Source organism: Morone saxatilis, unplaced genomic scaffold (genome assembly GCF_004916995.1).
Source record: "Morone saxatilis isolate NCDOM2014 unplaced genomic scaffold, NCSU_SB_2.0 Contig14, whole genome shotgun sequence".
Classification (NCBI taxonomy): Eukaryota; Metazoa; Chordata; class Actinopteri; family Moronidae; genus Morone; species Morone saxatilis.
In genome coordinates, this window is record NW_023339696.1 from 4,203,328 (window position 1) to 4,215,974 (window position 12,647).

Here is a 12,647-nt window from a genome sequence, read left to right on the forward strand (position 1 = left end):
GGATAACCATTCTGGTTCATCGATGTCTATGATCGCAGAGACAGATCGGAAGTAAAATTCCTTCAAAATCAAAGCAGAGCATCAGGCTGGCGTGGCCTCTTATATCTATGTTATATGAGGGATAATATTTGAGACAAAGGACACTTTCTGTGACAGTTTTATTACAAAACAGGTCGTATTTCATCTCCTTGTTGTTGTGTTATGTTTGCTGAAAGTTAAAGCTGATGTAGTTTTATTTTACTTTTAGTACGTTTTAAAATAATGTCTTACTTTACGGGCGACTAACAAAACCTTCCGGAAAAAACAAGTGGATGTGTTGTCCAGACTTACAGACTACAACATAATATTATCGCCTGAAACTGAATAAACAACATAAAAAAAGACATATTTGTTTACACCAGGAGATCTGTCCATTCACTTTAATGCGTCAATTACCTGTTTTAACATCAAGTTTGATATATTAAAAAAAATAATACACTGTATTTGACTGTCGTAGAGAGAAAAAGTATGTCAAGTCTGCTTCCGAGAAATAAACCTGTAACCAGAGACCTTCCTTTCCTAATTATAGAGAAGCAGCGGCTCTGTGTCTCCCTCCAGCGGCAGCTATTGTGCACTTCACTGAATGTGGAGCACAACAAGGAGGACCACGGGCAACTAACGGGATTTGATTTAAATTTACACCACTTCTATCACATCGACCACGACTGATCGGAGCCCTGCGGCTGTTTGGACGACTGCTCGCCGGAAGCTCGTCGGTGGTTTGTGGTGCAAAGTGACATTGTGTCGCCGTAAGTGACAGAAAAAGCGTTCCAGACTCAAGTTGAGACTGCAGACACTAGATCATGTGAAATCTCTTTACATGCGCAGACAGCTTCGCTTTTACTCCACAAAGAAACACAACAGGGGGAACAAATAACTTCCTTCCTGCCGCTGCTGCTGCACCAAGCCGTTGCACAGAGTTTGTGGCCGCAGGTTTTCTGCAGAACAAGAAAGTAAGGTAGTTGCAGGGCCAGTAGATGCTCGCTTCCTGTTTCCTCCTCAGCACCCAACCTGCCCAGCTCTATCTGATCTCCTCTGACTCATAAAGTGAGAGGAGATCATGTTCACCCTGCCCACGTGTCAAATCTCACACAAGAAATGGCATCACTGAAGGATTTGCTGGAGTGGTGCCGCGTCGCGTGCTCCTGTTACCCCAACGTGGACATAAAGAACATGTCAACCTCATTCAGAGATGGACTTGCCTTTTGTGCCCTCATCCACAAGCACCGGCCCGACCTGATGTAAGTAGACCAGTAGTTTCATAGAGGCTGTGCAGAGTCATGCTCGGCCAGTGAGGTGCATTATTCCCTTAGTGGACTGATCTACAGGTGCCTGACTGGGACATTTCTAACAGTTATAAACACATTGTCTGTTTCTGGGGTCCTGTCCTCACATTTAAAGTGAGTCTCTTTGACTGGGGGCTGCTCCAGACTGACTAACGTGCTGTGTAATCTGGAGCAGAGGAGGACCTGCACACTGTGTCTAACACTAATCTGCTCTCCTTTGCTTAATCTCTCTTCATCTCTCTGCTCAACCTTTTCTTGTCCACTTTAATGGGATTATTAGTTTGTTTGTCTTTACCTCGTACATACAGCGATTGAACCGCAATCATCTCAGCTAATCTCTGATCTTGGGCTGCACTTTGCTGGTGCAGTGCTTTGTGTCTATGGGAGTCTCTGGTTAACCACCGTTCAACAATAAGCAACTGTTCTGTTTGTTTGTTTGTTTGTTTGTTTTGTTTGTCTTTTCATCATCAGTTAATCAATCTCTCAATTTTCCTCACCTTGCTCCAGAGATTTCAGCTCCCTCTCCAAAGATAATGTTTATCAAAATAACAAACTGGTGAGTCATTTCCTCCTATGTTTGCACACAAACCACAATGCAAGCCTGTCTGTCTCAACTCTGGGTTTTGTTTACTATTACTAACACGAAAGACTGTGAACAAAACAAAAAAACGTGTCTAATAATGCAACTCCTTTTTTTACGGTAGTCCGCCTTTTAATTCTCTGGTCTGCAGGCTTTTGAGATTGCAGAGACGAAGCTGGGCATCCCTGCACTGCTGGACCCAAACGACATGGTTTGCACCAAGGCGCCTGATTGTTTGAGTGTCATCACCTACCTCGCTCAGTACTACTCCTTCTTCAGCAGGAAGTCTTATGGTGTGTTGTGCAGAATCTGTCTTTTCTGTGTAATAGCTAGATAACATAGTTACCTGCAGCAAATCAGCAAGCAGAGGTTTATTGTCTTGCTCGAAGGCACTTTGTCAAGGTACATGATTAATGAAGGACACTATAACAGGTTCACAGGGTTATGTCTGTGGTGGAAGTGGCGCCTTTCTTCTTTGTCTGCTTTATTATTAGGGCTGCACGCTATGGTTAACTGTGATTCACAATCAGTATGGAAATGGTCATTTTTACATGACAAATTACATTTTCACTGAAAAACATTTGTTGGAGTCTGTACCAAACAAACTTGTTTTCTTACATCTGGAGAACAAGATTTGTAAGCCAGGGCATCTGTGCAGCACTACAGAACTTCATTATAATGATTAAAATCACACATTTTACCTTCATCAAAAAATTGCAGCTTCTGCGACTTGGATATTGCACTTGGCCATACTTTATTACCAGTATTTTGGGCTACTTTACTCTTCACATCATGTGAATGAAATCTTTAGACACACCTCCTTTTTGTTTGCCAAACATTTTTTTGCATATCTTCTCTTGACTTTGCAGCAGGTCTTGCCAGTTTGAGTTCATCCCATGTTACTGTCTTAAACAAGAGTAAAGCTCCTGATGGTCTGAAACCCTGGAAGGTAATTGCTCACAGTCATTTCAATGCACACACACTCCCCATGTGAACACGGCTGTTCTTAGTCTGAGTCGCTGGTTTCTCTTCTCTTTCAGAGCTCGACTGATCTCGAAACAAGTGGAGACGAACGTTTATCCAACAAAGGGCCCCGGACGGTGTGTAGTTTGTGTTTTAAGCCTGTGCACCTCATCCAGAGACACTGGATTGACGGAAAGGTCTACCATCGCAGCTGTTTCAGGTAACAGCGCCGTTCACAAGGTAACGGCTGCTTTTTTACTGTTGCTTCTTTATTTATCCAGTCTGTGTGTAGATCTGGTTGAGACGGACTGCAGTTCAAACAGAAGAATGCGTATCAAATGTGTTTCAAGTGACCACTGTGATCGTCTGATAACTCGTGTGATTATATGGTTATAGCTGAAGAAATCTGTATCTGCGCACGGCCATTAGCTCAAGAAAAAAACTGTTTTAAGTTTCAGATATCAGTGCAGGTCAGTTATGGGCTTAGCTTTTTCTTTTTTTATGTGTTAAGGATGTTTTTACAGCAACACATCTCTTGCTTGTCTTTCAGGTGCAGAGTGTGCCACAGTAGTCTCTTACCAGGGTCTTACTCAAGGGGAAGTGAGGCTGGCTCCTTGATTTGCACTCACCATAAAACAGACAGTAAAAGTACTTTTGTTTCCCTCAATCAGCGAACCGGATCTACCGAGAATCGGCCCAAATGTACGTTTCAGACAGGTTATTTTTCTCTGGGGGGATCAGCTATCACCAGCGTTCCTCATTACACTAAGAAAACAGAGTCACAGGGCAGATTGGTTATTAAAACAGCACAGACAGAGGGGAAAGAAAGGCAGGAGAGGAGCAGAGAGGTGAAAGACCGACAAAACGGAGACTACACTGTTGGACTGAGGAGTGTTGTAAAAAAGCCAGCGCCTCCTAATCTTCCCCCACCCGGTGATATAGACAGCACCGTCGAAGGAGCTGGAAAAGCTGGAACTCCACCCGTTCTGGCAGACTGCAAGATACAGCAGGGAACGACTCAAGAGCCCTCTGAGCTCTCTTCATCTTCTGCAGGAGTGACAGAAAGAATTAGTCGGCCAGTTCCAGCACCCAGGAGAACGTCAGACTCCTCTGTAGTCCCCGTTCCTGCACCCAGGACTAAAACCTCCCAGACAATGAACAGCTCCCCCGCTGCAGGTAAACAGGCACTATATTGTTTTGCTGTTTTTATTTATTCGTCTGTATGTTGATGATGAAGGAGATTTGTGAAGCCATTTCTTTCTCTCTCTCTTTCTCCGCGCAGACAATTCAGCCAACCAAACCAAATGTTCACCCAGTTCATCTCATGTGTAAGTGTAGAGAAAGAGTCTTTGGCACAAACCTTAAACGCTGTCCTGTATTTCTCTTGAACAGGTTGTGGTTCAATCTTTTTTCTTTGACTCACTCTTAACTTACAGCTACACATCTGTTATATATATTGACAATAATAAGAAAGAGTTTATGAACATTTTACTATATTCCAGATACAGAATGACCAAAAATCAAAATACAACTTAAAATCGAAATGCTGGCAGAATCTCAAATGTCACATTAAAGGAGCTTTATGAAATGGAGCATCATTTACTATAATTTCATAAATTTATTTTATTACAAAGGACAACGTACATTAATCAATTTCTGGAAGTGTTAGCCAGCTGGCTAATTTTCATTTGCAGTCCTTGGGCGAGGTGTTTTTAACAGCAATGAGGTGATGGTTTAAATTTACAGACAGAAGACAGCAACAGCAATAAAATAAGCATTCTCAAGAACCAGCCTTGCAGGGCAACAGGAAGCAGCTAGTACAGTAATGCAGCTACACAAGTAGCCAAGCAAACAAAACACAGCCAGCAATACTGATTATAACCTCTTCGTGACACATGCAGAGCAGCAATAACATTAATAAAATATCATATGTCATAATTCTGAGCTTGATATAAATATTAAAAGATGTAGTTATAAGTTAGTAAAATGGTGACATCATAGATCACATGTAAGCCATGCAGTAAGACCATATAGAAACAGAAGCTCACACAACCACATTGTTGATAAAGCACTAGTAAATATGTCATACATACCCAAGCCAGACAAAGCTGACAATGCAGAAACTGGGCAATGGACATGGGACAAGTTAGCAGCAAGTTAGTCAGCATTAAAAACAATAATAAAAAGTTAGCAATGCATTTTGTAGATTTAAAAAGGAGCTGGAGCTGTAAGGAGTTTCATAGTGTAATAATAATAATAATAATAATATAGGAAATAATAACTCTTTTCCCCAGACCTCTTCACTTGTGGATTCTCAGAGCACCTCTTGTTGTTCTGTTCATAGGACCAGCCCAACCCGTGGTAGCCCGAAAGTGACCACCAACCATCCCTGGCTGGCCATCGTCCACCCTGGACCCTGGACACAGCTGCCTCCCGCTCCAGCTCCAGTACCCACTCCTCGATCCAAATCTGTCTCTAACCTGCAGAGGTCATGGTACAGACCCAAAGTGCCTGCTCCCAATCCATTTGGAGAGGATGTGGATGAGGATACCCAGGAAGAGGGCAGTAAACCTGAGCTGTCAGACCCAACTGAGCCTTCAGGGCATTGTGTCAGTCTGAGCGGAGCTACTAACACAGCGGGCGCTTCCAGTGAAGCAGTTAGTAGTCAAATTGGTATAGCAGATTTGGATGAAAGTGGAAACACAGGAGGTTCGCTACAAGATGTGACAGCACAGAGTCACATTTTACCCAGGAGTCTCTCTGTGCCAGCTATCACATCTGCTTCCTGTCAGAGTTCCTTTTTGCCTGATGACATGACAGAGGCTAATGAATGTGATCCAGACACGTCACGTCAAAGTAAGGTATGAAAAAATATAATGGCTTACTGTTAATAATGAAATATAATATGATGTTTACTTCTGCAGTCACAGACTGTTTTTCTGGAACGCTCTTGCTCTGTAAACATACACTGCACATCAGGTTCAGCAGGTTTCACATCAGTCTCATTCATATAAAGTATAAACTGCCTTACGTATTTTTCATATTCTTTCCTTTTTAAGCTGGCCTGCAAAGAAAATCCTTTTGATCGAAAACCTGGAATTCCCAGATCAAAAACTTTTCAGTCCCTCCAATCGCAACGGGCCCAGGCCCCTGGACATGGCTTCCCACTCATCAAGAGGAAGGTACAGTGGCTGGATGTAGAACTCATAAGGAATTAAAGAAATGTGTCTTATGATTATACAACACAAGGTTGAATAACAAAATGAGAGTTTACAGTTCTACACGCATAGAAAAAGATAATTAAATTCAATGAAAAACATAGAAAATAAAATGAAATAAAATAAGAAAATATATATTTACACATATATACAAACACGTATACACCCAGGAAATAATTCTACTGAGCATCTTTTGAATTTGCATCTGGTTGAATGTAGACAGCAACAACAACATAGTGATGATAATAATAGTTTCATCTTCACATAAAAAGAAACAGGGCCCATCCACTTTGACTGCATTTTAGTATCAAGCATCATTGATGGAAACAGTGAGTCAGCTCTGAACACAACCAACCAGTCGAGTGTTAATCCTGGATGTTGATGGAGCAGGTCTCTGTAAAGATGTAGGCAAAACAGGCTCTTGTTTCCCGTTATTTGTCCAGCCTGATCACGATGAATGTAAACCATTTCTGTCTGTTTCACCAATGAGCCAAAAACAGAGAAAAACAAAAACGAGAAGGAGCTTCAGTGTCTTAATGCACAGCTGTTGCCGTAGTCCACCAATCATACATGCACAGCTGTAACTAACAATAGAATAAATAAATGTTTATAGTAATTGATGTGTTTATTGTTCTAAATGCACATTTCTGCCCCAAAAAGTAAAAATCTGAACAACTTTTAGGTTTGTCTTTAAGCTTGGTAGAAGGATTAGATACATTATTAATTGAGTTGACTGAGTTTCAAACACAGTGATTATTTTAAGATGAGATAAGATAGATAATTTAGCCCTCATCACAAGGTTCAGTCATTACAATTAGTTATATGTTGCTTTACAGGTGCAGACAGACCAGAATATTTGTACAGAAGGGCTGCAGGTGGAGATGAGAGAACTGGAGAAACAACTGGAGGCGCTGGAACAAAGAGGAGTCGAACTGGAGAAGAACCTGAGAGACTGCAAGAATGGTTCACTAAATTGTTCTTACTGATTTTAGACAAAATTGTTTACTAACCGTGTAATAGAGATGCTTATATCTCTGGCCCATCCTATTTAATTACAGATAAAGAGGGGGAACAAATGCTAATGGAGTGGTTATCTCTTATCCATGAGAGACATGTCCTGGTGCGCAGAGATACAGAGCTGGTTTATCTGTAAGTAGATTAGACCAGGACAATGATTTTGCTCTGATAATGAGTTGTACGTGCCATTATTTTTCAACTCCAGTGTTCTTTCCCAGGGCGAAGCAGCAGAAGTTGGAGGAGAGACAGGCAGACGTGGAGTACGAGCTCAGATGTCTCCTCAATAAACCAGGTAAGTGTGTTGTTACTGTTTGCATCATATTTGCAGCTAAATAACAAATATTCATCTCATTTACTATTAACTTGAATCAGGGACCCAACATTTCTAGTCCCAGAGGTTACAATTATTTGGTTCTGTGAATTTTGCCTTCTGGTCAGATCATTTGTGTGAATAACACATAGAACAGAAACCTCACTGGATGCAGTTTGTTGAATGTGGTGAATGTGATGCCGTGCTTTGTTTTGTTATATGTTACGCACCGTCGTCTTCACATTCAGAGAGCGACTGGAGTCAGGAGGATCGAGGTCAAGAGAAGCAGCTGATGGAGGAGCTGGTCGCCATCATCGAACAGAGGAACCAAATCATCAGCAGCTTGGATCAGGACAGGCAGAGGTGCACGGAAAAAAAACACACACATGGTGCTTTCATGTTCATAGATTTTTATTTGGAAAAGTGTAAATGCAACTTTGTGTTTCTGATTAGGGAAAGGGAAGAAGATATGCTTTTGGAAGCCATGATGAAGAACAAAGGTAAGAAAACCCTCTTAGAAATAGCATCTTTCATATTCTTCTCCGGCCCATGTTTCCTCTCTGCTCATGCAGAAGAGCAGAGTTCTTTAAAACAGACTTGCTTACAAAAACTGTTGAACATATTTCACTGCATGTACCTGTGATATCTCTCCTCAGAGCTACAGAAAGAAGGACTAAAAGAGCTGAAGAAGTCAAAAGGAAAGTTCAAGCCAAGCAAGGTTTTTAAGATGCTGAACCATAAAGCTGCAGAGAGCACCAAAGACTCCACAGACAAAAAGAGCTGAAGTACCATCACGACTGCAGAAACTCTCACAGACAACAAACTCGTTTTTACTTTGAGATGATGAAGATAGGAAAAAGTATTGATCATAATATGAAATGGTTTATTAATTTTATGTTCAGGAGCACTCAGGTAGCATAGAAGAAATGAATCATTTGCAGTTCAGCATTATCAAACACATTTTATCCTCTGTGTTTAATCACTTGCCCTCTCTACCATATGCAATCAGTATTTATGTTTTTTATTTCATTACATACTTGTATTAGTATGTAATAAATATTTATTTGACAACGTTTTTTGTCTTGTCTATGGAGAAGGATTGTATATAATATGATTAAACAACTTTTATTGTGAATAATATTTTTTATTATTGTTTTTTTTATGGTAGTTATCTACTATGCTGGAAAAGGTGCATTTGAAGTAACTCAAAACAGATAAAACCAACTTGTCCTGAGTTGTCTGAGTAAGAACATTCACATACATAATATCAGTTTTATTGTTTCTGCTCTAATGTTGTGGTTTTAAGTTAGAAAATGGGAATCCTTAAAGAGCTGAACACAGTGATGCAAGAACTGCAAATAACCTGGCTGTAACTTGTAACTGGATTTGTGCCTCCTGTCTAGTCCTGTCTTGTTTTTCTTCAGAGAGTTTGTTTAGTACAGAAAGAGTATTTTTTTTTTTTTAAAGGCACTTAATTTAGAGTCAAAGTTGAGGAATTCTCTTCAAGGAGTCCTGGTTTGTTTTTGACAAATAGTCTAAATAAACGTAAAGAATTAAATGCATCAGTAATACACGGAAATGTCATGCTATTCTTACAAAAACATTTTGTAGTTTTACCTACTCATTCCTCCGTCAGTGTCACTCTTTTTCTAAGTTTGTAACCCAAATTAAGTAACAATAAAACAGACTAATGAAATTTGACTGGTGTCACAGTCGTGTATTTCTTTTATTGTATTCGCCAGAAAAGGTCGTTTTAACTTTGCTCTGCGTTACAAGCGGAACGAAAACCCGATGTTGTTCTTCAGCATCCGGAATATTTCCCGACGGACCAAACAACCGGAAGTGGAGCGTCCTCAGCGTTCATGTGGGTTCATGTTGACAACAAAAAGCGTCTCTCGGAATTGTAACACTGAGGATTCACCTACACGGGCTTCAAAATAAAACATGTCCGACAACGAAGATAAGTAAGTAACACACTGAGCTTCAACGTGTTACACTAAAGACACACCGACTCTCTCTTATAGCGATAGCACAACGTGGGCTAACGGCAGAGCTAACTGTTCACTCCTCAGTGACTGTGGAGCTGTTTTCCTGGTGATAACTGTCTTCATGTCCACATTTGTAGCTTCGACGACGGAGATTTTGATGATGCCGAAGAGGACGAGGGGTTAGATGACCTGGAAAACGCGGAAGATGTAAGTCCACAGTCTCATTTAGCCTGCGTGCAACTTTTAATAAGTAGTTAACCTTTTGGTTCCGCCTCTGCTGTGTGATCTTGTATTGTGGTCCATTTGTAGTTGATACGTTCAGACCTGTTGTTGCTGTCTCCTGTGAGCAGGAGGACCAGGAGAACGTGCAGATCCTGCCGGCAGGAGAGGGACAGCAGGCCAACCAGAAGAGGATCACAACACCGTACATGACTAAATACGAGAGGGCCAGGGTGCTGGGCACACGAGCTCTACAGATAGCGTGAGTGGGGTTTTTTATGTGTTGACCTACACACTGTGTCCTGGGTTCAGGTCTGACCTCTGACCTTTGACTCAGATCTACACACTCTTGTACTCACACTCTCTTACAACCTTTGGCACTGGTCTACAGAGATGTGGGGGGGGGGTGACATGGCCAGATGAGTGCATGTGTGGCGAACACCAAGAGAGAATGATACAGGCCTGAATGCTTGACCCCTACAGTGGGGGGGTCTGGTGGCTCTGTTGTATGTCTTGTACCTTTCTGAGGGAAGAGTCACTGCAAATGAATGCCAAGTTGTTCTGAGGGATCACTTTTATCCTATGATGATCCACTGAATGGTTTGAGTATGACAGTGATGATGTGAATCATATGCTATGGCCTCACACTTATTGCAGATTTTGTACTGATGTGTTACACAGCGCTCTCCACCACCATCAAAACCCCAAATGAGAGAATATCTTTTGGAAGAATGGTGTTCGTCCCTCCAATAGAAATACTGTTCTGGCTGCACATGGTGGCCCAACACCTTACTAAGAGACTTAATGTTGGGTTCTTTTAATTTGTCGCCCGTCTGATGATCGATGATTGTGATATTTGAGTGCATTGGGAAAAACCATGACAAAGATACAAAGAAACAGCGAGGTTCCCCTCTGTTAGATGACAAGTAGAACCAGGCTGCAGGGGAGCTTGGAGAGGATCTCTAAAATACTGCTATGTTATTTTTGCCATACATTTCTCTCTGTATCTTCATCATCATGAATCATACGTACAATTAGCCCAATATTGATGTATGACTCATGCATGAGGGTGATCTAAATCACTTTAGTAAAGATACTGGCATACATGGTATTCTTGCCAGCAACACAGAAGCATAGCGGTGCAGTATCATTAAGTTCACTCACTTTAAGATATCAGGAAAACAAACCATCCGTAGTCCCACTCAGTCTGCACTCTGAGTCGTTGCAGTATTCGTTGCTCTGTCTTGTAGTCGGCGTAATGTGAGTCAGTCCTCTCTTGAGGCAGACACAATCACCCCCCAAAAGCAAAGGTATAGTTCGCACACTGAGTAAAACCACTAGATTCAAATGAAACTCAGTTAGCCTCTGCCACTTACATATTGACTTTAATTCAGTATTTATTGTACCTGTCTGTCTGTTTCCAACAGGATGTGCGCTCCAGTCATGGTGGAGCTGGAGGGAGAAACAGACCCCTTGCAAATAGCTATGAAAGAGCTAAAGTAAGTGATCATTTTATGGTATGAATGATCAGCAATGCTGTATGAAATTCTATCACGGCTACATCTTTTAGTTTGTGTTTGTCGTTATGTAAGTAGGTCAGCATCCTGTGCTGTAGAGTCGGTCTGTACTTCCCAGTGTCTTACCGTGATTGTCCCCTCAAACAGGAGCAGAAAGATCCCCATCATCATCCGCAGGTACCTTCCTGATGGAAGTTATGAGGACTGGGGCTGTGATGAGCTCATCATAACCGATTAAACGACCCACACTGACAAAGCAATAAATGCTGGTTCACACCCCCAACCATCTCAGGTCAGTCAGCTGCACAAACCCAGAAGATTCCTAAGACGGCTGCGATTATCACCCACCTGTTCATGCCTCAATTTGATCCACAAACATCCATCACATCATGTGACTCTGCCAGTCTGTGATATTTGAATACATGAGATGTACTGAACAGACACTAGAAGGCTCATAAAAATCAAAAGACTGTGCTGCCTGCAGGTTTATAATATTATTAATAATTAATATTTGTGATCTGACTTGTTACGTCCGCAACACAACTGCAGGTTAAATTCAGAATCTGTTGTACTTCTTTTTTTTTTTTTTTAACAGCTGCATTATAACTTAGAGCCACAAGGGGGAAATGTAACTTAGCTCAAACATTTACTTTGTTTTACAAAATAGTCTTGTGTTGTAATTATTCCATTTGTTGTTTTGAAGGAAAGAGGTGTTTAGTGTAAAAGAACTGTTTTATTGTTATTAATAAACTCTTTTGTATAAATCACCATGTCTCATTCACAATAACAACTATGAACCGTTTGAGATGTTTGTAGTGAGTTTGAAGCTGGGTTGCTATGGGTTAATATCCCTGTCACGGAGCTTTAACAATATAATTATGCAATAAGCCACTTACACCTGAACAAGTGGGAAGTTCAGCTAAACTAAAGGAATTTCAAGAGTGTCCTTACAGCGTGTCTTATCGCCACATCATATTTCAGGCTTAGAAGTAAATAAGTTATTCTTAAAAATAAATAAAAGATTCTAGGTGAGATTTCTTGAAAAAGGGCCGTTTCTGATACATCTGTCACACCCAACATGTTCTAAGCAAGGAGAAAAGTCCCCAATCCATCCACACCGCTCCATCTCTTATTTCTCTCCCCATGTCTCTGGTATGGGACTAGTATGGGAGCCTGAAAGATTCTCATCTGGCTTAATGTTCCATAACTCTACTAAAGAGATGAGGCAGGTTAACTTGTGCAGCTGATGGAGAAGTGTTGTAACCGTCATGATGCGCTCTGCGTGTCACCCCCCTTCCCCCATACAAACACATACGCACAAAGCAGCCAAACAGTCCCTGTATTGTTCAGTGAAAATGGGTTGTTGCCCAGCAGAACGAGGGTCGGTGCATGCTGGAAGATAGAGGGGGCTGGAAGTTTGTGAGAAAGAGAGGATTAACGGCTTTGTTGTAGAAGGAGCAGTATGATGATACTACCACTATTATATGTTCAGTGTGTGTGTGTGTGTATA

General features: G+C 41.3%; 2 protein-coding genes across 2 annotated transcripts; both read left to right on the top strand.

Annotated features, from left to right (window-relative positions):
- Positions 1-83: 83 nt before the first annotated feature.
- On the top strand, positions 84-9,114 carry LOC118323372 (MICAL-like protein 1). Its single transcript, XM_035655326.1, has 15 exons — positions 84-1,280; positions 1,833-1,881; positions 2,057-2,198; positions 2,775-2,854; positions 2,946-3,088; positions 3,419-4,044; positions 4,151-4,196; positions 5,213-5,729; positions 5,928-6,050; positions 6,923-7,049; positions 7,145-7,235; positions 7,322-7,395; positions 7,662-7,776; positions 7,867-7,913; positions 8,070-9,114. The coding sequence occupies exons 1-15, from the start codon at positions 1,138-1,140 to the stop codon at positions 8,195-8,197; spliced, it is 2,451 nt and encodes an 816-aa protein (XP_035511219.1). The 5' UTR covers positions 84-1,137; the 3' UTR covers positions 8,198-9,114.
- Positions 9,115-9,238: 124 nt separating this feature from the next.
- polr2f (RNA polymerase II, I and III subunit F) lies at positions 9,239-11,904 on the top strand. Its single transcript, XM_035655742.1, has 5 exons — positions 9,239-9,377; positions 9,539-9,608; positions 9,752-9,882; positions 11,048-11,119; positions 11,285-11,904. Exons 1-5 carry the CDS (start codon positions 9,358-9,360, stop codon positions 11,373-11,375), a joined length of 384 nt encoding a protein of 127 aa, XP_035511635.1. The 5' UTR covers positions 9,239-9,357; the 3' UTR covers positions 11,376-11,904.
- The last annotated feature ends 743 nt before the right edge of the window (positions 11,905-12,647 follow it).

Bases quoted from the DNA above. Each gene is read 5' to 3' on its own strand.
- LOC118323372 (XM_035655326.1), top strand. From the start codon at position 1,138: ATGGCATCACTGAAGGATTTGCTGGAGTGGTGCCGCGTCGCGTGCTCC. The intron at 6,051-6,922 runs GTACAGTGGCTG...GTTGCTTTACAG, and splicing joins TCCCACTCATCAAGAGGAAG to GTGCAGACAGACCAGAATAT. The intron at 7,777-7,866 runs GTGCACGGAAAA...GTTTCTGATTAG, and splicing joins TTGGATCAGGACAGGCAGAG to GGAAAGGGAAGAAGATATGC.
- polr2f (XM_035655742.1), top strand. From the start codon at position 9,358: ATGTCCGACAACGAAGATAA. The intron at 9,378-9,538 runs GTAAGTAACACA...CCACATTTGTAG, and splicing joins ATGTCCGACAACGAAGATAA to CTTCGACGACGGAGATTTTG. The intron at 9,609-9,751 runs GTAAGTCCACAG...TCCTGTGAGCAG, and splicing joins ACCTGGAAAACGCGGAAGAT to GAGGACCAGGAGAACGTGCA.